Source organism: Rhinoraja longicauda, unplaced genomic scaffold (assembly GCF_053455715.1).
Source record: "Rhinoraja longicauda isolate Sanriku21f unplaced genomic scaffold, sRhiLon1.1 Scf000096, whole genome shotgun sequence".
Taxonomy (NCBI): Eukaryota; Metazoa; Chordata; class Chondrichthyes; order Rajiformes; family Arhynchobatidae; genus Rhinoraja; species Rhinoraja longicauda.
The window spans coordinates 103,635-128,889 of NW_027601314.1; the positions used below are offsets into that span (position 1 = coordinate 103,635).

General features: G+C 42.5%; 1 protein-coding gene across 5 annotated transcripts in view; it reads right to left on the reverse strand.

Moving 5' to 3' along the window:
* LOC144589987 (transmembrane protein 39B-like) overlaps nt 1-25,255 on the reverse strand; it is a 56,435-nt gene that overhangs the window by 11,909 nt on the left and 19,271 nt on the right. For all 5 annotated transcript variants that reach the window (XM_078394907.1, XM_078394905.1, XM_078394904.1 and 2 more), the window contains 4 exons: nt 22,611-22,765; nt 15,694-16,027; nt 3,283-3,470; nt 2,562-2,682 (listed from right to left, as the gene is read on the reverse strand). In XM_078394907.1, the coding sequence (XP_078251033.1) occupies nt 2,562-2,682; nt 3,283-3,470; nt 15,694-16,027; nt 22,611-22,765 (798 nt within the window). The remainder of the gene's footprint in view (nt 1-2,561; nt 2,683-3,282; nt 3,471-15,693; nt 16,028-22,610; nt 22,766-25,255) is intronic.

The following is a 25,255-nucleotide window of genomic DNA, read 5'->3' on the forward strand; positions in this document are numbered from 1 at the left end:
AAAGTCCCCCAAAACAATGACCATGGAGTCTGGGAAGTCACTCTCTACCCTCAACACCTAGTCAGTGAGTTGCGTCACGTTTGTGCCTAACGTACGCAGGTTTTAGGGGGGGGGCATACTGTTGGTTTATAAAGCACTGAATGGTTTAGGGTCAAAATACATTTCTGATCTGCTGCTATATTATGAACCATCAATACCTCTCAGGTCAACTGGGACAGGTCAGCTTTCTGTCTCCAGAGTCAGAACTAAACATGGAGAAGCAACGTTTGGTTTTTATGCACCACATATACGAGACAAACTCCCAGAAAAATGCAGTCCGCTGCAACTCTCAGTTCTTTTAAATCGAGGCTAAAGACTATTCTGTTTGACGCTGCCTTTTATTAAATCAAATATTTATTCATTTCTTACACTGCACTGTATCTTTTAAATTTGTATTTTATACCTGTCTTATTCCATTTTAACTTGTTTTTATTTTCTATTCTCTTTAATGACTGTTTTTAATTGCATTTAACTGCTCTTTAATGTTTTATGTAAAGCACATTGAATTGCTTTGTTGCTGAATTGTGCTATATAAATAAACTTGCCTTGCCTTGTCTTGATTCCCCTACTCCAAGTAAAAGACTGTGCATTTACCCTATCTAATCCTCTCATGATCTTACACACCTCCCAGACCCTCATCCTACAGCGTTCCAAATAACAAAGCCCTAGCCTGTTAAACCTCTCCCTATCGTTCAGGCCGCCCGAGTCCTGGCAACACCATCGTAAATCTTCTCTGCACCCTTTCCAGCATAACAACATCTTCCCTATAACAGGGTGACCAAAACTGAACACAACTCTAAATGTGGCCTCAGTGTCCTGTACAATTGTAGCATGACCTCCCAACCTCTATACTCAGTACTCTGACTGATGAAGGCCAATGTGCCAAAAACCCTTGTGACCACCTGTGACGCTACTTTCAAGGAACTATGTACCAGCACTCCAAGATCCTTTTGCTCCACAACACTCCCCAAAGCTGCAACATTCACTGTGTAGGGTCCTGCCCTGGTTACACATCCCAAAATGCAACACCTCACATTTCTCTTTATTAAATTTCATCAACCATTCCTCAGCTCACCTGTCCAACCGATCATGATCTGTTGCATTTTTCACAACAATCTTCGCTACCACCCACTTACTTCAGTGTCATCTGCAAAATTACTAGTCATGCTTTGTAAGTTCTCATCCAAATCATTGATACAGATGACTAACAGAAATGGTCTTGGCATGAAACCTGAATCAGTAGTCAGTCATTAGTCACAGGCCTAACCCTAACTTCCACCATCACCCTCTGTTTCCTTCCAGTAAGCCAATTTTCCAGATAAGACAACTGCCTCCGTATAGAAGGCCATGGGCCAACTCTGGATGTGGCGGGTGACCACTGGTTGGTGTGGATATGGTGGACCTAATGGCCAATTTCCATGCTCCATCAGTTGGATGTGGTTTTACCTCAGTCTTGGTTCTTGGTCCTCCAAAATATTCTAAATGGAATTTAAACTGGAGGTGGCGGAGTATGGACTTAGCAAGAAGGGCTTCTTGGAGAAGAGCTGCCTTAAGTTTAGTTGCGTCTGGTTGAGTAACTATAGTAGGGTGAAGACTATTCCACGCTTTAATTGTGCGAGGGAAGAATGAATTGCTATACACATCTGTCTTGATAGCTGGTTCTACTTAATAACCAAAGTCTGTAGTTTATTTTTTGCTCTGGTTTATTTTTCACCCACATGTTTACCGTAATGTTGTATCCTTATTATTTTGATGTGTTTATGCTTTATTCTTAATTGTTAACTGTGTTTGTGTTGTCATTTGTGAGCGGAGCACCAAGGCACATTCCTTGTATATGCATAGCATATACTTGGCCAATAAACTCATTCATTCACTACAAGAACATTTAAAAGACATTTGGTCAGGTACATGGACAGGAAAGGACATGGAGTGTTGTGGGCCAAATTTAGGCAGGTTGACTAGTGGAGTGTTAGCAGTTTGGTCACCATGGGCAAGTTTCCGTACTGTATGACCATGACTTCTTGTAATTTAATTTAAATCAGATAAATAAACTGCTGTATTTTGGCACAGTTAACCAGGATAGGACTTATGTATAGGACCCAAAGAAGTGTTGTAAACCAAAGACCAAGGGCTGCAGGCACACAATTCCATGAAGTTGGCATCAAAGGCAAATAGGGTTGTGAAAAAGGCTATTGGTCACTTGCCTTCATTGGTATTGTATTGATTACAGGATAGAATGTCATAGAAGCTGGAACAACATTTTACAGATAGTTGGACTGGTACATGGATAGGAAAGGCTTGGAGGAATGTGGGCCAGGTGCAGGTAAAAGGGACAAGTTTGGTTAGGCAACTGCGTCAGCCTGGATAAGTTGGGCCAAAGGGCCTGATTCTGTGCTTTGTGACAAAGAACATTTCACATTTAAAATAAATACAAAGTAGGGAATTCTTAAAATCAAATGATTACAAATATAGTTGTTATAATAAAAATAGAAAATTCTCTTAAGATGCTAAGCCATACTTACATAAAATCTGAAGTGTGAAACGTCGGAAGGAATTGCCACGTTGTAATTTCCCATAGCTTTGTATACATTCTTATTATGTTTTACTAATACTCCCTGTGGCCACATATACTCTTCTGACCAGCTAGAAGTATGGAACAAATAAAAGCAATCAATATATATTCAAAGTAAAAAATAACCAGCTTCTATTAGTCACTATTCCAAACTTAAAGCCATATTATATATATATATATATAAATAAAATATACGCCAGTAATCTAGGAACTCTGCCCAAAAATATTCAATTCCTGAACTGCAAGGTGGTCTTAATTCCTCAATGCATTCCTCCAAATTTCATGCAATACAACTTTTTTTGGGGTTGAGGGGAAAAAATAGATCAGCCATGATTGATTAACAGAGTAGACCTGATAGGCCGAATGGCCTTATTCTGCTCCTAGAACGTATGAACTTTGCTGAAATTTCAAAGGATACATTCATAACGATTTTTAAAATAATTTTTATTCTACATTACAAGAACACAGTCATTTTGTTTGGAAATAATCTTTAACTCTGTTTAAAGTAGACTGGACGGTAATGTGTTAATGGTTTTAGCATGACACTACATACTCAGATAAACAATACAAATCTGAATAAAAGACAAAAAGGTACGAACCTCATCAATACTTCAACCAAAAATTTGGTAAAAGCAAGGAATGTAGTGCTTGAGATTTTAAAAGTTACTTACGGGTGCTGAAGTACATTGGAACAGAGTGTAGGATCTACTTTCTGCCAACAACCCAGATGTGATGCTGCCTTATGCAGCAGGTCACAATAGCGTGGTGGTAAGAGGTGCCTTGTGAGTATTACACAGGTGCTGACCCAAACCAAGATAAAAAGCTCACACGACCACCTCTTGTCATAATATTGAGTACTCTGTAAAAACATAAATATATTAACATATTACTGAATACATATTATTTTCTTGGGATGAAAAAAAAAAATTTGAGAATTTGTATGCACATATCAATTACACAGAAATTGATTTTTTTAAATGCTGAAATCAAAGATGATTAAGCTAGTGGACAATTCACAAGCCAAAGTCCTTATTCTCTACCTTTATTTACAGGTTTTCCTTTTTCAGTTTACACATATTATCCATTGGTGGATAAACCCACAGAGGAACATGATTTATTTGCACTAACTATTTAGAGATGGAAATAATTAAATATTGGTTTCAAGCAAATCCCATAAATTTTCATGGGGTGTGTCCAAGCAACCAACAAGATGGCACGAACTTACACCTGACTTCGTACTGCTTTTGACAAGGCCCACATGATTCAAAAAGTTAATAAACAGGCGATCTGATACTTGTGGGCAAATAAGATCTGAAATGGGCTGGGTTTTTCTTCCAACTCAAAGTCTATAACAAGTGGTGCACTGCAGTTAATTGGTGCTGGTATTTTGTTGTTTACTGACTTGGACGAGAATGAAAGGGATTTGATTTGTAAGTCATAGAAAATAGGTGCAGGAGGAGACCATTTGGCCCTTTGAGCCAGCACCGCCATTCATTGTGATCATGGCTGATCATCCACAATCAGTAACCTGTGCCTGCCTTCTCCCCATATCCCTTGATTCCACTAGCCACAGGAGCTCTATCAAACTCTTTCAAATTCATCCAGTGAATTGGTCTCTATTGCCTTGTGTGGCAGAGAATTCCACAAATTCACAACTAACTCTCTGGGTGAAAAGGTTTCTCACCTCAGTTTCAAATTGCTTCCTCTTTATTCTTAGACTGTGCCCCTGGTTCTAGACTCCCCCAACATTGGGAACATTTTTCCTGCATCCAGATGGTCCAGTCCATTTATAATTTTATACGTCTCTATAAGATCCCCTCTCATCCTTCTAAACTCGTGAATATAAGCCCAGTTTTTCCTCGTATGACAGTCCCTCCATCCCAGGGATTAACCTCGTGAACCTACGCTGCACTGCCTCAATAGCAAGGACCTCCTTCCACAAATTAGGAGACCAAAACTGCACACAATACTCCAGATGTGGTCCCACCAGGGCCCTATACAACTGCAGGACCTCCTTGCTCCTATACTCAAATCCTCTCGTTATGAAGGCCAACATGCCATTAGCTTCCTTCACTAACTGCTGTACCTGCACGCTTACTTTTAGTGACTGGTGTACAAGGACACCAAGGTCTCGTTGCACTTCCCCTTTACCTAATCTGACACCACTGAGATAATAATCTGCCTCGTTATTGCCGCCAAAGTGGATAACCTCACATTTATCTACATTATACTGCATCTGACATGCATCTGCCCACTCACTCAACCTGTCCAAGTCACCCTGCAACCTCCTAACATCCTCTTCGCAGTTCACACCGCCACCCAGCTTTGTCATCTGCAAATTTGCTAGTGTTACTTCTAATTTCATCATCCAAATCATAAATATTGTAAATAGTTGCGGCCTCAGCACTGAGCCTTACGGCGTACGACTCAACACTGCCTGCCATTCTGAAAAGGACCTGTTTATTCCTACACTTTGCTTCCTGTCTGCCAACCAATTCTCTATCCATGTCAATATCCTACCCCCAATACCATGTGCTCAAATTTTGCTCACCAACCTCCCATGTGGGACCATATCAAAGGCTTTCTGAAAGTCTAGATACACTACATCCACTGGGTCCCCTTCATCCATTTTACTTGACACATCCTCAAAAAACTACAGATTAGTCAAGCAGGATTCCCCCTTCATAAATCCATGCTGACTTGGACCAATCCCTTTACTGCTATCCAAATGCACCGTTATTACCTCTTTAATAATTGACTCCAGCATCTTCCCCACCACCGATGTCAGGCTAACTGGTGTATAGTTCCCCGTTTTCTCTCTCGCTCCTTTCTTGAAAAGTGGGATAACATTAGCTACCCTCCAATCCACAGGAACTGATCCTGAATCTATTGAACATTGGAAAATGATCAGCAATGTGCCCACGATTTCTAGAGACACCTCCTTGAGTACCCTGGGATGCAGTCCATCAGGCCCTAGGGATTTATCAGCCTTCAGTCCCATCAGTCCACCCAATACTATTTCTCGCCTGATGCAAATTTCTTTCAGTTCCTCTATCCCCCTAGATCCTGTCCTCTACTACATCTGGGAGATTGTTTGTGTCTTCCTTAGTGAAGACAGATCAAGAACACAAGAAAATAGGAGCAGGAGTAGGCCAACCGGCCCCTCGAGCCCGCTCCGCCATTCAATACGATCATGGCTGATCCTACCCCAACCCCCTTCCCACTATCGCCCTTCTTCCCACTCAAAAGAACCGTGTGATCTCCTGGGAGAGGCAAAAAAACGGATTAAAACCCAGGCCAATTTGGGAAAGAAATCCGGGAAATTTCTCTCCGACCCCAAGCTAGGCGATCGAAACTTGTCCAGGAGATTACTCAGGTCTTACTATACTAACCATAGCTCATGTCCACTTCCCTGCCCACTCCCCATAACCCCTAATTCCCTTGTCTATTAAAAAACAATCTATTTCTGTTTTAAATTTATTTAACGTTCCTGCATCCACAGCTCCCTGAGGCAGCGAATTCCACAGACTAACCACCCTCTGAGTGAAGAAGTTTCTCCTCATCTCAGTTTTAAAAGAGCCCCCTCTTATTCTAAGACTATGCCCCCTAGTTCTAGTCTCCCCGATCATCGGAAACATCTTTAGCGCATCCACCCGATCAAGGCCCCTCACGATCTTATACGTTTCAATAAGATCGCCTCTCATTCTTCTGAAAGTAACTGTTCATCTCTTCCACCATTTCCTTGTTACCCATAATAATTTCACCCGTTTCTACCTTCAAGGGACCCACATTTGTCTTTACTAATCTTTTTCTCTTAATATACCTAAAGAAGCTTTTACTGTCCTTTATATTCGTGGTCAGCTTCGCTACGTACCTCAGCTTCGCTACGTACCTCAGCTTCGCTACGTACCTCAGCTTCGCTACGTACCTCAGCTTCGCTACGTACCTCAGCTTCGCTACGTACCTCAGCTTCGCTACGTACCTCAGCTTCGCTACGTACCTCAGCTTCGCTACGTACCTCAGCTTCGCTACGTACCTCAGCTTCGCTACGTACCTCAGCTTCGCTACGTACCTCAGCTTCGCTACGTACCTCAGCTTCGCTACGTACCTCAGCTTCGCTACGTACCTCAGCTTCGCTACGTACCTCAGCTTCGCTACGTACCTCAGCTTCGCTACGTACCTCAGCTTCGCTACGTACCTCAGCTTCGCTACGTACCTCAGCTTCGCTACGTACCTCAGCTTCGCTACGTACCTCAGCTTCGCTACGTACCTCAGCTTCGCTACGTACCTCAGCTTTCCAGCCCGTATTGCCCTTTTGGCTATCTTCTGTTTTCCTTTGAAAGTTGCCCAATCCTCTCGCTTCCTGCTACTCTTTGCTATGTTATACATCTTTTCTTTTAGTTTTATTCCATCTCTAACTTCCCTTGTCAGTCACGGTTGCCTCTTACAAGACAAGACAAGAAAGTTGGTGGAGCTAAAGATAACAAAGGCAATTGTCTAAAACGGAAAAAGATCATCTGGAAAGTTGGGCAAAACAGTAGGAATTTATTCCATGCCAGTGTGATGCTATATATTTTGGAAGATCAAATATGTTGAGACAGAGGCCTTTGGATGCAAGTCTAAAGCTCTCTGAAAATGGTGACACAGCTGGATATGATAATGAAAGGGGAATTCGGTATGCTCATCTCCACAGGCCAGGGCACTGAATGCAAGTTGAAACGTCATGTTGCAGTTGCACAAGCCATAACACTATGAGAAAGATGTGGTAACAATGGGTAGTGAACAGAAAAGATTCATGAGGATGATGCCTGGAATGGGTGATATTAGTTATAAGGGGAAATTGGACAGGCTCAATTTATTCCGGCTAGAACGTAGAGCCGAGGGATGATCTTAGAGGTTTATAAAATTATAAGAGCCATAGATGAGATAGGCACTTAGAATCTTTTGTCATGGCAGGGGAATCTAGAACTAGACCGCACAGGTTTAAGGTGAGAGGAAATAAATGTAAAGGTGATCTGGTAAGTTTTTCCACAGGGCATGATGAATATCTGGAATGAGCTGGCAATTACAAAGTTTCAGAAGCATTTGGACGGATGGGAAGGCAATGGAGGGTTACGGGCCTAATGCCTATGCGTGCAGATAGGCATCAAGGTCAATGCACTTCTCAAATTTCTCTCGACTCTGAAACATTCAGCACTCAGCCAGAAGCAAGAAGTACATGATATATCTCGACTTCTTCCCGAGATCCTCATCATTAAAGAAGCTGGATGTCATTTCACAAAATAAAACAAATGGATGAGCACTGGATTTATTTCTAAAAAACAGAGGGATTAGTCAACATCCCAGATATTGTAATAATATCTGTGCTTCAGGACAACTTACAACTCCAGGCAAATTATTCAGAACTATTCAAAAGACATTTGGACAGCTACATAGATAGGAAAGGTTTAGAGGGATATGGGCGAAATGCAGGTAGACAGCACAAGTGTAGATGATGCATCTTGATTGGGATGAGCAAGTTAGGCAGTGGACTGGTTTCCATGCTGTGTGACTCAATAACAATCACAACAGTGACTATATGGAAAATTGCCCAGGCGTGTAAATAAAGTCCACTATTTATCAATCAATTTATTTTGAATAATCAACAGAGATGAAATGTGTTGTTGACAAGTGTTGTCAAATGGTATTTACTTGTCATTAACTAGACCACTCAGCTCCAACCCTTATCATGGCCCTGGTCCCATTATGGACTGAAAGCAATAAATTCCAGAGACAAGCACAGCAAATAACATTGAAGTTAAGGCACCATTGGCCAAGTATGCATCAAAGTGACTTGTCAAACTGGAAGGAGCATTAAAAAGGGAAAATACTCAAATCTTTGCAATCGTACCGTACTCAAAGTAAGATGTCTGTGGTTGCTGATGATCAAACATCCCAACTCCAAGTTACAAATGCAGAGGCTCCTCAAGGTAGTTTCCTTGGCCCAACAATCTTCACAAATCACCTTCCTTTATTATAAGGTTGGGACTGAGGATGTTGGCTCAATATTCAAATCCAAAAAGTTAATTTCCATTTTAACTCTTTAATGATTAAACAGTTCATGTGAATGTGCAAAATGACTTAAATGCTCAGGCATGAGCTGATAAGTGGCAAGAAACATACATGCCAGAGAAGTGTCTAGGAATGCTCACTTCCAACAAGAGAGAGCACACCCTTCCACCCGTTACATATTAACATCACCAAGTGCACACTATCAAAATCCGGAGCCATAGATTAGAAGAACCTGGAAACAGACCCTTTGATCCCCACTTGCCTTTGGCGACCAAGATGCTCATCAAAGCGAGTCCCAACTGCCTGCTTTAGGCTCATGTCCCTCTAATCCTTTCCTATCCATGTACCTGCCCAAATCTCATAAACGTTATTATCGTACCTGCCTTAACCACTTTCTCCGGCAGCTAATTCCATACATGCACTACCATCTGTGCCAAAAAATGCCCTTCAGGTCCATTTAAAATATTACAGCAGGAATAGTTACAAAGCTTAAAAGACATTTAAACAGATCATTGACTCACAACACAGATACAGGCCCTTCAGCCCAACCTATCCACACTGCCTAAGATGCCCCTTCTAAGCTAGCCCCATTGGCCAATATTTTATCCATATCACTCCAAACCTTTCCTATTCATTTACCTATCCAAATAAACGTTGTTGTTATATCTTCCTCCGGCAACTCGTTCAATATACAAAACATTGTGTGAAAATGTTTTTATGAAATCTTCCCCCTCTCACCTGAAACCTATGCCCTCCAATTCTTGATTCCCCATATGTAGATAAAGCTGTATCACTCTCTCTGTGTCCCTCATGATTTTATACACTTCTGTAAGATCACCAATCAATCATCTACGCTGCAAGGAATAAAGTCCTAGCCTGCTCAACCTCTCCCAATAGCTCAGGCACTTGAGTCCTTACAACATCATAATAGTATTATAATAGCAAGACTTCATGTAGCAGGATTATCAAAACTGAACAGAATTTCTTTGGTGCGACCTCACCAACATCTTGTACAACTGCAACATAACATCTCAATGTCCCTACTCATGGCCTTGATGAGTAGGAACTACTCATCAAGGCCATGAGTAGCTCACGAACAGCTTGCAAAAGCCTTCAACATGATGCCCATTTGTGACATCACTTTCAGGGAACCATGTATGTGTCCCATTCCCTTTCCTTCTACCCAGAGATGCTGCCTGTCCTGCTGAGTTACTCCAGCATTTTGTGTCTATCGTCGGTTATACTTCTTGATCTCTCTGTTCTAGAACAATGTCCAGGGCCCTACCCTGGCCTGACTCTGCAAAATATAACATTGCACACTTAGCTGAATTAAACTTTATTTCCCATTCCTCCATCTACTTACCCACCTGTAAGATGGACTGATCAAGAACCCACTGCAATTCTTAATAACATTCTTCATGACCTGTGATATCACCTGTATCATCTACCAACCTGACATAGCCTTACACATTTGCATGCAAATCGTTGTGGGTGAGAAACAACAATGGGCCCTGCACAAACATCTGCGACACCTAACCCTAAGACACACTAGTAGTCACAGGTCTCCATCCCAAACAAGCTTCCACCACCACTCTTTGCTTCCAGGCCAATTATGGTATTTCTCCCTGAATTCCTTGGAATCTAGCTTTCCGAAGCAGCCTTACATGCAGAACCATATCAAAACCTGAAGTCCATATAAACGATGTCTTCCATCCGCCCTTATACATCTTCTTCAAAACACTCAATCAAATTCTTGAGACATGATCTCCAAGCATAAGGCCATACTGACAATCCTTGATCAACCCATGTCTTCTTATTCCTCAGAATCCCCTCCAGTAAATCCTTGATCAACCCGTTTTCTTATTCCTCAGAATCCCCTCCAGTAACTCCTTGATCAACCCATGTCTTTCCAAATGCACATGCATCTTATTCCTCAGAATCCCCTCCAGTACCTTAACACCCAACATTTATTCTTTAGCTTCTGAGAATTATTGGATATACCCGATCAGGTTCAACTATTTATCTAGCTTCCTATGTTTTCAGATATCCAGCACTTACTCCACTGTAATGTGGACTATCCCCAAGAATTGCCCATTAACTTTCCCAGGTTGTCATATTTGTGTCTTACTCCACTGTAAAAAACAGGAGAAATACTGCTGCTCATCTTCTCTGGCACCATACAGAGGTCCACTTTGTCTCCTGAGCTACTCTTTTTTTCCTTTATATAAAAACACTCTTTAGATTCTCCCTGATCTTTTCTGCTAAAGCTATCTTATGTCCCCTTTCAGCCCTCCTTTTCCATCTCATGTGTAATCATGAATCCCCTTTATTCCATCAGTGATTCACAATCCTAGAGGCCAGGCGAATGATTGTGCCGGTGGTAAAGCACTTTGGGCACAGTGCCAAACTCAAAGTTTCAAAGTAGTTACAAAAATGGACCACAAGTGTTCAGAAACTGTGACAAAATTGGGGAAAGGACAATTTCAACATTAAAGAAGATTGGAAAACAAACTGGGAGCAGATACCTGCAGGTAAGGGAAGTAGGAGTCTTTTTAAACAGTAATAGTTCAGGGCAAACATGTCCCTGCAAGGACAGGAAGTCCAGGGGTCCTTTGATGTCTAGGGTTACCAAGGGTTTGATAAAGAAAAAAAGCAAAGCATATATTTATTATATAGTGTGTGAAGAGGCAGGTCAGGGAGCACCTACAAAAAGATTTGAGAGGAAAGAGGGCCACAAAATATAATTGGGAGCATTGTTGTGTGTTACATGCATTAGTGACTTAGACACAAACACAGGAGCTGTTATTAACAAAGTTTGCTGACGTCCCAAAAATTGATATTTACAGAAGTTAAACAAATACAGTTTAATGTGTTTAAATATGAAATTATCCACTTTGTTTTTCCAAAAGAATGTCAGATTAACAGATTGGCAAAATGGAAGATGCGACCTGGTTTCAATAGACAATAGGTGCAGGAGTAGGCCATTCAGCCCTTCGAGCCAGCACCGCCATTCAATGCGATCATGGCTGATCACTCTCAATCAGTACCCCGTTCCTGCCTTCTCCCCATACCTCCTCACTCCGCTATCCTTAAGAGCTCTATCCAGCTCTCTCTTGAAAGCATCCAACGAACTGGCCTCCACTGCCTTCTGAGGCAGAGAATTCCACACCTTCACCACTCTCTGACTGAAAAAGTTCTTCCTCATCTCCGTTCTAAATGGCCTACCCCTTATTCTTAAACTGTGGCCCCTTGTTCTGGACTCCCCCAACATTGGGAACATGTTTCCTGCCTCTAATGTGTCCAATCCCCTAATTATCTTATGTTTCAATAAGATCCCCCCTCATCCTTCTAAATTCCAGTTTATACAAGCCTAATTGCTCCAGCCTTTCAACATACGACAGTCCCGCCATTCCGGGAATTAACCTAGTGAACCTACGCTGCACGCCCTCAATAGCAAGAATCCTGTTTCCTGTTGTGAGGGACGGTGGGAGAACAAAGGGGGACCCGGTTGGGGGGGGGCTTTAGTTTCAGAATCCTCTGCCATGGGGATAAGCCTGCATTTGTTTGTTTGTTCCGGTTAAGGCGCTGTGCACACAGCAACCAGCCAACAGTCGCTTGTCTTTTTCTTTTTTTTTCACTTTAATTTAATTTTAATTTCAAGTTTTCATGGAACTTGTTGTGTGTTGTGACTGTTGGCAGACCAATTTCCCTCCGGGGATGAATAAAGTTCTATCGTATTGTAAGGAAACTTGGTAAATTAGACTTATATTCACCAAGAATAGAGGATTGAGTAGAGATCTCACAGAAACCAATAAAATTCAAACAGGATGCTGTGCTAAAGTACTGACATGCAATTTGTCAAAGGAAACTATAAATTAAAACCAATGCTTTCCAACTGTCAGGTCACCATAGTGTACGCTATCTACAAAGTACACTAGTTATTTCCCCTAATTACCCAAACAGCATTTCCCAGAAAGCAAAAAAAACAGCAACATGCACATGGGAACACCATACGCAGGGGGTATGGGGAGAAGGCAGGAACAGGGTACTGATTGAGAATGATCAGCCATGATCACATTGAATGGTGGTGCTGGCTCGAAGGGCCGAATGGCCTACTCCTGCACCTGTTGTCTATTGTCCTCCAAGCCCCTCATTACTTTAAGAAATATAATTGTTGGCCCTCCAATGCAGCTGTAAATCCTGAAATGTTTATATGTTAAAAAGTATAACAAAAACATCGTTGCAGAGGACACCAAAACAGATTTATGAATCTGTGTTACAAAAAAATGTTTTTTTTCAAGCTCTGTGATGATATACTCCAAATTGTGTGCAGACCCAGAGAGACACCAACTAGAATACTGTGCACAGATCTGAGAAGAACATAATTATTCTCGTGAAAATATTTCAGATAGAGGGAAAAATAAAAGAGGTAATCTCTTTTTGAACTCGAACAGAATCAATAAACCACAAGCTCTCCTGTGTCTTAAATTGTTCATCATTATCTTGAGGCAAAGATCAATGAACCAGAACCAAAATTCTGAATCTCACCATTACAAATGGGTAATATAAAATAATTAAATTTCAAAAAAGGATGGACCATCAATAAAAGTAAATATGAAGAGACAAAAAGCTGGAGTAACTCAGCGGCAGATGGTTCCCTAACCAGTCTGAAGAAGGGTCTCGACCCGAAAGGTCACCCATTCCTTCTCTCCAGAAATGCTGCCTGTCCCGCTGAGTTACTCCAGCTTTTTGTGTCCATCTTCAGTTTAAACCAGCATCTGCAATTCCTTCCTACACATAGTAAATATGAAGACAGGAGACCAAACGTAGACTGGGTAATCGTTTCGCTGAACACCTTCGCTCAGTGTGCCGGGACCCATCTGATCACCCGGTTGCTAAACACTTTAATTCTCCTTCCCATTCTCACACTGACCTACCTGTTCTAGATCTCCTCCATTGTCAGAGTGAGGCTAAACACAAATTGGAGGAACAGCATCTCATATTTCACTTGGGCAGCTTACAGCCCAGTGGTATGAATATTAATTAACTTCAAGTAACCCCAGCATTCCCTCTCTATCCACCAGCTTTTTGTGTCTATCTTCGGTTTAAACCAGCATCTGCAGTTCCTTCAGACATAGTAAATATGAAACCAGTGAAGCATAAAATTCAACTTACAACTCCTTCTGCAAAGCAAACCTGCTGCCCCTATCTGGTCTGACCCATGTGTAATTCCAGACCAAAACAGCATAAATAACAGAATTAGCCAAGCAAGCCACTACAATGTGCAAAATCACAATGCCAACATACCCAACATAACGGATGGCTACAATTGTCATAATAAAATTATCCGTCTCGCTACACTGCTGTTAGATGTCATGGGCTCACTCAAGAATGAGTCATGAACAGTGCTGTGTAATTTTCAACACCAGTCCTAAATCCAATCACATTTGATAGCTTCAATTATATTTGGCCACCAAAACAAGGTGGTAAATGGAGATGTGAATGATTTCAAAATGTGCAACTCATCAGATAATTAATCCATATAATCCAGCATGGTGCAAAATTTGGTTAGCATTCAAATTTTGGCAATTGACATTGCCTAATACTGAAGCATGGATGCTCATCTCCAAATTTAATAACCTCAATATCTATCAAGGAAACAAAAGAAAATAAACTTTCAGTCCTGACTCTCAGAGACTTGTTGACAGTTTACACAAATGGAATAGACAAGCAAAGATTAAGCTGCACCCGACATAAATTTATAGTTATACAGCACAGAAACAGGCCAGGTTCAGCTCAAACTCCATCATCAAGTTTGCTGATGACACTGTGGTGGTGGGCCGGATCTCCAACAACAATGAGAAGGCCTACCGGGAGGTGGCTGATCTGGCACTCTGGTTTCAGGACAATAGCCTCCTCTTGAATGTCACTAAAACGAAGGAGCTGATTGTGGACTTTAGAAGGGCTAAACGTACACGCCACTGGAGATAAATGGGTCTACTGTGGATAGGGTGAGCAGTTTTAAATACTTGGGAGTCCGCATCACAGAGGATCTGACATGGGCAACGCACATTGCCGCACTGGTGGGTAAGGCAAAGCAGCGCCTTTAGCACCCCTTTAGCACCTTAGACAGCTGAGGAAATTCAGTGAGGATCCTTCATTGCTTCTACTCTGGGGCTGTAGAGAGCATCCTGTCCGGCAACATTACAGTCTGGTTTGGGAACAGCTCTGCCGAGGACAGGATGGCTCTGCAGAGAGTAGTGCTTTCGGCAGAACGCACCATGGGAACTACACTCGTCCCCCTGCAGGACCTATACATCAGGAGGTGCAGATCCAGAGCAAGCAAGATCATGAGGGATCCCTGCCACCCCAGGAACAGACTGTTCCAGATGCTACGGTCAGGCAAACGCCTCAGCTGTCACGCTGTGAAAACGGAGAGGATGAGACGGAGTTTCTTCCCACAGGCCATCAGGACTGTCAACTTTTATAACTCCGGAGACTAAATTTTTGTCTACACTATAGTAACTTATTAACTTTATTTATATGCTGTAACTGTAATTCTTTTTTTGTGCACAATCCGCAGGCATTGCCACTTTCATTTCACTGCACATCGTGTATGTGACAAATAAACTTGACTTGACTTTCGTCCATGGCAACCAAGATGCTTAAGCTAACTCCCTTTACTTGTGTCTGGTCCATACCCCGCTAAAGCTTTCCTATACATGAACCTGTCCAAGTGTTTTTAAAAATTGTAAATGTCATCAACACCACTCCCAGCTGACTACCAATACTCATCAAAGCAAGAAAAAACAGCTATATTACCTTGCAGCTTCCATCGCAAAGCATCCTGACTTGTGTATAACAATGTAGTTTCATTTGCAAAATAAAATAAGCTATGTGCAAGTCAAGATCCTAAAGTTACACATTCGTCAATTTCCTTTTGTTATTTACGAAAACTTGTAAATCATTATTTGCAAGCACAATGAGCCTTGAAACATTATACACAATGCATTAGAAACTGCATTACTTACTTTTATAAACCAAACAGGCACAAATGCTATATAATAAGCACTGAGCATTGCATTAACCAGAACTTCCTTCATGCGCCAGTTGAAGTCCATTTTCAGGTGTTCCACTTCATTTCTTATCAAGTCTGGAGACAAGCAGCATGCATGTGTTGGCATAGAATTTAAGCTGTGCAGCTGGTTTGTATGATTTTTTAAAGTTTCCTTCAAAACTGTTAAATAATCTTTACTTCTTTCAACTGCTGTTATTGTTTCATTGGGGCCTATGTTCGCCACAGATGAGAGATTAGACTTTTTTGCATTGTATTTCAAACGGAAGAAAGGGATGTACATTCCAAACCTGCAAAAACAATAAATATAAAGAGCGACTATCATAATTCATTACAAAGACAGGTCTGAAGAAGGGTCTCGACCCGAAACGTCACCCATTCCTTCTCTCCAGAGGATGCTGCCTGTCCTGCTGAGTTACTCCAGCATTTTGTCTACCTATCATAATTCATTGCTGCATTTCTTACTGACAAATATGCATTAATTTATGAGTCAGAAGATCACTCAGCACTTCAGGATTAGAAAAAAGGTATGCAAAGCCCCGTCAGGAAAGGTCAGAGGATTTGAGTTGGGAGAATGCAATGGGGAAAGTGAAATTCTACTGCAAGTCTCCATAAATAAAGAGGAATTTAATATTTTCAGAAAGCTTGATAGTGAAAATCTTCCGGAGCCATAAGAAATTTATCACAGGCTGTGAGCAGCGGAACTGAAGAGTTTGCATTAGCTCTAACTGAGATTTTTTAATCTTTGCTGACCACAAATGTACCAGACAACAGGAAGACAAAAAATGTTGTCTGTCTTTTCAAGAGGGCAGGAGGGAAAAGCCTGGCAGTGACATAGCTACTAATCACATTGTTCAGTATTTGGACCGTCTACTGTGCTTTGGTGATTAAAGTGGCAAACTGGATACTTAAATATTGTAGGATATCCCACCAACCTGTCCACTCAGACAGTGTTTTCCAAAACATAACCACCCTCTGGGTGAAAACAATTCATCAGATTACCTCTAATCCAACATCCCTCACCTTCACCTATTCATTTGGCTTTTATACAACTCTGCTATGGGGAAGAAAATGTCTTATTTTTTTGCAGCTTTGTCAGTTTCTTCATCAGACAGCTCTACTCCATGGAAAACAAGCCCAGCTCATCCTTCCCTTGCAACACCCTGGTGAAATTTCTCTGCATCATCTCCAGTGCAATCACATTCTTCCTATAGTGTGTCAGTATTCTTACTGCAGCCTAATCCATATTTTATAATGTTGGACTATAGCCTCAATTGTGCCCTGTATATTCTGTGCACCATGTTCACTATCTTACTCACCTGTTCTGCCACTTTGTACACCAAGGATCCTCTGGTTTCTGGTCCTCAATATTCCTGAGGGCACTACCATTCATTATTTATTCCAAAGCCATATTAGCTCTTCCCAATGTGAATAATATCACTCATGAGAATTAAATTTCACTTTTGATTACTCTGCCATCTTAATAAACTCACCAATATCATCATAGTCAGTGAAATATGGCACAAAACAGTCCCCACCGACCATCATTCACACTAATCCTATTTTATTCAACTCAACTGACATTCGAGAGTGGCTTAGGTGGGGCATTTTGGTTGGCATGGACGAGTTGAACCGGACCTTGTGGGAAGCTGGAGAGGAAATTGAGGAGGCCCTTGCAGCAGTATTTGCATCATCTTTGGCCACAGGTGAAGTCCTTAAGGCTGGGGGGCGCCTAATGTACTGCTATTAAAGAAAACCAGCAAGGACAAGACACGGAGCTCCAGGCATCAGCCTTGACTTCAGAGGGGATTGTTGGTCAGAATTTCCCAACATTTGGATAGGAACGGACAGATTAGGAATAGTCAGCATGGCGTGGTGCAAGGGAAACATAGAAAATAGGTGCAGGAGTAGGCCATTCGGCCCTTCGAGCCTGCACCGCCATTCAATATGATCATGGCTGATCATCCAGCTCAGTAACCTGTACCTGCCTTCTCTCCAAAACCCTTGATCCCTTTAGCCACAAGGGCCACATCTAACTCCCTCTTAAATATAGCCAATGAACTGGCCTCAACTACCTTCTGTGGCAGAGAATTCCAAAGACTCACCACTCTCTGTGTGAAGAAATGTTTTCTCATCTCGTTCCTAAAAGACTTCCCCCTTATCCTTAAACTGTGACCCCTGGTTCTGGACTTCCCCAACATCGGGAACAATCTTCCCGCATCTAGCCTTTCCAACCTCTTGTTTCAATAAGATCCCCCCTCAGTCTTCTAAATTCCAGTGAGTATAAGCCTAGTCTATCCAGTCTTTCTTCATATGAAAGTCCTGCCATCCCAGGGATCTATCTGGTGAACCTTCTCTGTACTCCCTCTAAGGCTAGAATGTCTTTCCTCAGATTAGGAGACCACAACTGTACACAATACTCCAGGTGCAGTGTCACCAAGGCCCTGTACAACTGCAGCAGAACCTCCCTGCTCCTATACTCAAATCCTCTTGCTATGAATGCTAACATACCATTCGCTTTCTTCACTGCCTGCTGCACCTGCACGCTTGCTTTCAATGACTGGTGCACCATGACACCCAGGTAACGTTGCATCTCCCCTTTTCCTAATTGGCCACCATTCAGGTAATACTCTGCTTTCCTGTTCTTGCCGCCAAAGTGGATAACCTCACATTTATCCACATTATATCGCATCTGCCATGCATTTGCTCACTCACCTAATCTATCCAAGTCACTCTGCAGCCTCCTAGCATCCTCCTCGCAGCTAACACTGCCACCCAGCTTCGTGTCATCCGCAAACTTAGAGATATTGCATTCAATTCCCTCATCCAAATCATTAATATATATTGTAAATAACTGGGGTCCCAGCACTGAGCCTTGCGGTACCCCACTAGTCACTGCCTGCCATTCCGAAAAGGACCCGTTTATTCCTACTCTTTGCTTCCTGTCCGCCAACCAATTCTCTATCCACCTCAACACTGAACCCCCAATACCGTGTGCTTTAAGTTTGTACCCCAATCTCCTATGTGGGACCTTGTCGAAGGCCTTCTGGAAGTCCAGATATAACACATCGACTGGTTCTCCCTTATCCACTTTACTAGCTACATCCTCGAATAATTCTATACGATTCGTCAGGCATGATTTGCCTTTCATAAATCCATGCTGACTTTGTTCAATGATTTCACCACTTTCCAAATGTGATGCTATCACATCTTTAATAACTGACTCTAGCATTTTCCCCACTACCGATGTTAGGCTAACTGGTCTATAATTCCCCGTTTTCTCTCTCCCTCCCTTTTTAAAAAGTGGGGTTACATTAGCTACCCTCCAATCCTCAGGAACTACTCCAGAATCTAAAGAGTTTTGAAAAATTATCACTAATGGTGAAACGGTGTCCACAAATCTGATAGGTATATTTTAAGAGGTCACCAAGATGACTGATAAAGGAAGGGCAGTGGATGTTGTCTATATGGACATGAGCAAGTCCTTTGACAACGTCCCAGATGGCAGGCTAGTCTGGAACAATAAGAGTTCATGGAATCTTAGGTGAGCTAGCCAACTGGATTTAAAACTGGCTTGGAGGAAGGAATCAAAGCGTAACTGTGGAGGGTTGTTTCTCTGATTGGAGGCGTGTGACCAATGGAATGTCACTGGGGTGAGTGCCAGATCCACTGCTGTTTGTTATCTACATTAATGATTTGGATGATAACAATATAGTTAAAATTGTTAGTAAATTTGCAGATGAAGCCAAAAATGTTGCCTAGTTTGGCACATCAAACCAGGATTGAATGTAGAATTTGTGATTGAAAAAGAGAAAATAGAAGTCGTCCATTCGGCCCCTTGAGCCAGCACCACCATTTAATGTGATCATGGCTGATCATCCAAAATCAGTACCCCGTTCCTGCTTTTTCTCCATATCACTTAATTCCGTTAGCCCCAAGAGCTAAATCTAACTCTCTTGAAAACACCCAGCAAATTGCCTTCCACTGCCTTCTGTGGCAGAGAATTCCGCAGATTCATAACTCTCTGGGTGAAAATGTTTCAGCACCCCACTGGTCACAGCCTGCCATTCTGAAAAGGACCTGCTAATTCCCCTTGATGTTATGTTAGTTATACAAGACATTTTTGAAGCCACTGGAGTACTGGTGTACCGTGTTCATTTTTGGGCACCCTGCTGTAGAAAAGATGCCACTAAACTGTAAAGGGTGCAGAGTAGATTCACAAGGGTATGGCCCAGATTCGAAGGCCGATGCAATAGGGAGAGGTTGATCAGCTTGAACTTCATTCCTTGGAATACCAGAGGCTTTGGGATGATCTTCTTGAGGTGCATAAAAACATGAGGTTAACAGATAGAATTAATGCAGAGTTTTTCCCCAGGGTAGGGGAATCAAGAACTTTGAGTTTTAAGATGAGAGAAGAAAGGTTTTAATAGGAAGCTGAGGGACAACTTTGAATGCACCGTGGTGGATATATTTGAGCGCGTACATGGATATGAATGGTTTACAATGATACGGGTCAAATGTGGGTAAATTGGACTCGCTTGGTTGGCACAGACAAATTCGGTCAAAGGTTCTATTTCCATGGCATATGGCACCATGACATGGGCAAAAGCAAATACTTGAAGAATTCATTTCTCTCCACAAATGCTGCCTGATTCTGAGTTTCTCCACCAGTTTGTATTTGTCTCAAGATTCCAGCATCTGCAGTCTCTCATGTCTCCATTAGAACATCTGGGATTTGGAATACATTCTCGAATGTACTGGGCATTGGTTAACAGTCAGTCGGAATAAAATCATCCAAGTAAACAGAGCGTTACGATTGGAGAGGCGGGGGGTTTAGTGAGGATCCGAGGGGGGATTTTCCCCCACATAGAATGGTCAGAATTTGGAATGCACTGACTGAGGTGGTGGAGGCAGAGGCTCGCACAAAATTTAAAAGCATCTACACATATAATTGATTCACAAAGGAAGAGAAGGCGATGAACCTAATGTGTGACAAAATGGATGAGTAGAGATGGGTCCAATGGTCAGAATGGACATGGTGGGCCAAAGGCCCCGTTTCTAGTTTAGTTTATTGTTACGTGTACCGAGGTACAGTGTAAAGCTTTTTGTTGCGTGTTAAACAGTCAGTAGATAGACTATAGGTGATTACAATCAAGCCGTCCACAGTGGAGATACACAACAAAGGAAATAACATTGGTGCAAGATAAAGTCCAGTACAGTCTGATTAAAGACGGACTGTCCCAGGCTCCATTGTGGTTTATAGTAGCTCAGTAGTGCTCTCTAGTTGTTGAACATCTCCAGGTTTGCAGATGACACAAAGCTGGGTGGCAGTGTGAGTTGCAAGGAGGGTGCAATGAGGCTGCAGGGATGACTTGGATTTTGGATGATCAGCCATAATCAGATGGAATGACGGTGCTGGCTTTAAGAGCCGAATGGCGTACTCCTGCACCTATTTTCTATGTTTCTGTGAAAGGATGGTCCAGTTGCCTGATAACAGCTGGGAAGAAACTGTCCCTGAATCAGGAGGGTGTAAGTTTTTACACTTCTGTAGCTCTTGCCCGATGGGTGAGGGGAGAAGAGGGAGTGACCGGGGCGAGATGCTATGATTCACTTTAGCGTTGACAGGTTGTGATGAGTAGGGTGACATGGGGATCAGTGCTGAGACTCCAGTGTTCATAAATTATCTCAATAATTTAGATGAGGAGACAAAGGTACTATATCTCAAATTAGTGATGATGATCATCTGGGTAGTAGAATAACAGAAGGCAAATTTGCAGGGATGCAGAATTGCAAAGGTCCAGGATGGGAACAAAGCGATTATTATCTCATGGATTGGTAGCAACACAGAAGAATATCAAATAGTATCATAGAGTTATGCAGCACGGAAGCAAGCCCTTCGACTGAACTCATCCATGCCTACCAAGATGTCTAGCTCAGCTAGTCTCATTGCCTACATTTAGCCCAAATCACTCTTAACCTTTCCTATCCATGCGCCTATCTATGCACCTTTTCTATCCATGTCTAAATGTCGTTTAAACACTGTAATGTAAACATTTGAACCATTCAATATATTTGACGGTCTGCACTAAAATAAGCCTACTACAAAAATCCAATTAAAAATTGAAGAATCAAAATTAGGAAGCAATTTAATAATTCAAAATCTTTTCAGAGAAGTCAGCAATTAGTGTAAACCCTTGTTATAATGGACCATGGGGTGGGGGGGGGGGGATTGTCTGTATAACCGAGTGATTGCCACTTCATGAATGCACCTGCAACACCAAATGTTTGACATAGCAGTTCGGATCCATTTAACACATCAGTAAAGGGTGAACCATGGTATGGTAAAGATGCATCGTAATTCTTATATCCTTGCACTCAAGTTTAAGACATGATAGCATTCCATAAGTCTTTTTGATTTATTTTGTTCCTGTCCAAACCATTTTAATGATGGGCCTCACTCAAAATGAATCTTGGAATAAACTATTTTTCTCAACGAAACACAAAATGCTGACTCAGTGGGTCAGGCAGCATCTGTGGAGGGAATTGAAGACAACGTTTCGGGTCTGAAGGGCCCTGACCTGAAACTTTGTCTATCCATTCCCTCCCTAGATGCTGCCTGACCCATGTTCCTCCAGCACTTGGTGTTTTGCCCTGCAGTTTATTTTGTCTCTATTCTTCTTAACCCCTGTTTTAGATACGTTCAATATCAATAAGCTATTTTCCAGTTACCTCATTGTCCTTGTCCCACTAATTTGTTTTTAACCAAGAACATCTTCAAGCATAAGAAATGCTCTTTGAATTCCCATTTAAATGTTCGATTATACTAGTTATTTTTCATGAACAATAGAAAGTCTTTGGAAGTTGGCAACTTACGGATAACAAAGGAACAATAAATTCAAAAAAGAATAAGTTCGAAAGAGGTAAATGAGTGATCGGCACAGGCTCCACCCTGTTCCAGTCAAAACTGCGAATCGAGTTGTTACAAAAATAACTGACTGGCGTACTGAGATTTTACCTCCATGAGAGGCCTGAAAAATAAAAAGATAAATTAAGATGCTTGGAGGCAATACAAAATTCAAGAGTAACACATTGAAAATGGGTCTGATATGAAATTGCTATTTTTGGTTCTACATCGAGGTAAAACGCTACCAATCTTAATCTGCATTCCTATTTTTAGATTATCCAAGTTTCACATCCTCAGAGAAGGCAGGAACGTTGGGTACTGATTGTGAATGATCAGCCATGATCACATTGAATGGCAGTGCTGGCTCAAAGGGCCGAATGGCCTACTCCTGCACCTATTGTCTATTGCCTGCACTTAGTTCATATCCCTCCAAATCCCATCCTATCCATGTACCTGTCTAACTGTTTATTAAACGACGGGATAGTCGCAGCCTCAACTACCTCCTCTGGCAGCTTTGTTCCATACACCCACCACCCTCTGGTCCTCGATTCCCCCACACTGGGCAAGAGACTGTGCATCTACCTGATCTATTCCCCTCATGATTTTGTACACCTCTAAGATCACCCGTCATCCTTCAGCGCTCCATGGAATAGAGAGCCAGCCTACTCAATCTCTCCCTAAAGCTCACACCCTCTAGTCCTGGCAACATCCTTGTAAATCTTTTCTGAACCATTTCAAGCTTGATAATATCTTTCCAATAACATGGTTCCCGAACTCTACCTACGCTACATCGACGACTGCATTGGTGCTACCTCTTGTACCCATGCAGAACTCACTGACTTCATACACTTCACCTCCAATTTCCATCCTGCTCTTAAATATACTTGGACTATCTCCGACATCTCCCTCCCGTTTCTAGACCTCACCATCTCCATCACAGGAGATAGACTAGTGACTGACATCTACTATAAACCCACTGACCAGCACAGCTATCTGGACTACATTTCTTCCCACCCTGTCTCCTGCAAAACGTCTATCCCCTACTCCCAATTCCTCCGTCCACGCCCGGGATGAGGTGTTTCATACTAGGGCATCAGAGATGTCCTCATTCTTCAGGAAACAGGCCTTCCCCTCTTCCATTATAGATGAGGCTCTTCTACATCCCGCAGCTCCGCTCTTGCTCCCCCTCCCCCCATTCGTAACAAGGACAGAACCCCCTCATTCTCACCTTCCACCCCATCAGCCAGCATATCCAACAAATCATCCTCTAACATTTCCGTCACCTACAACAGGACCCACTACTGGCCACATCTTCCCATCTCCTCCCCTTTCTGCGTTCCGCAGAGACCGTTCCCTCCGTAACTCCCTGGTCCTTCCTACCCAAACCACCCCATCCACAGGCACATTCCACTGCAACCGCAGGAGATGCAACACCTGTCCCTTTACCTCCCCCCTCAACTCCATCCAAGGACCCAAACAGTCTTTCTAGGTGAGACAGAGGTTCACCTGCACCTCCTCCAACCTCATCTATTGTATCCGCTGCTCTAGATGTCAACTTCTTTGCATCGGCGAAACCAAACGCAGGCTCGGCGATCGTTTCACTCAACACCTTCGCTCAGTCTGTCTTAACCAACCTGATCTCCCGGTGGCTCAGCACTTCAACTCCCCCTCCCAGTCTGACCTTTCTGTCATGGGCCTCCTCCAGTGCCATAGTGAGGCCCACCGGAAATTGGAGGAACAGCACCTCATATTTCGCTTGGGCAGCTTGCAGCCCAGCGGTATGAACATTGACTTCTCCAACTTTAGATAGTTCCTCTGTCCCCCTCCTCCTTCCCAGTTCTCCCTCTATCTTCCTGTCTCCACCTATATTCTTCCTTTGTCCCGCCCCCCTGACATCAGTCTGAAGAAGGGTCTCGACCCGAAACGTCACCCATTCCTTCTCTCCTGAGATGCTGCCTGACCTGCTGAATTACTCCAGCATTTTGTGAAATAAATACCTTCGATTTGTACCAGCATCTGCAGTTATTTTCTTACACTACAAAATATTCTAAATGCGGTCAAAGTCTTAGACAACTGCAACATGACCTCCCAACTTCTATACTCAATACTGACTGATGAAGACCAATGTGCCAAAAATCGTTTTGACCATCTTATTTACCTGCGACTCGACCTTCAAGGAACCATGCACCTGCACTTAGATCCCCCTGCTCTACAGCACTCCCCAGAGGCCTACATTTTACTGTGTATGTCTTGCCCTTGTTAGACCTCAAAATGCAATACCTCACACTTCTGTATTAAATTCCATCAACCATTCCTCAGCCCACCAGGCCAATCGATCCAGATCCTGCTACAATCTTTAACAACCACCTTCACTATCTGCAAAATAACCCACGTTTGTATCATTAGCAAACTTGCTAATCTTGCCCTGTATGTTCTCATCCAAATCATTGATGTATATGACAAACAATAACTGGCCCAGCACCGAACCCCGAGACACACCACTAGTCACAGGCCTCCAATCTGAGAAGTAACCTTCCACCATCACCCTCTGCTTCCTTCCAGGGGGCCAATTTGCAATCCATTCAGCTATCTCTCCTTGGATCCCATGCAACTT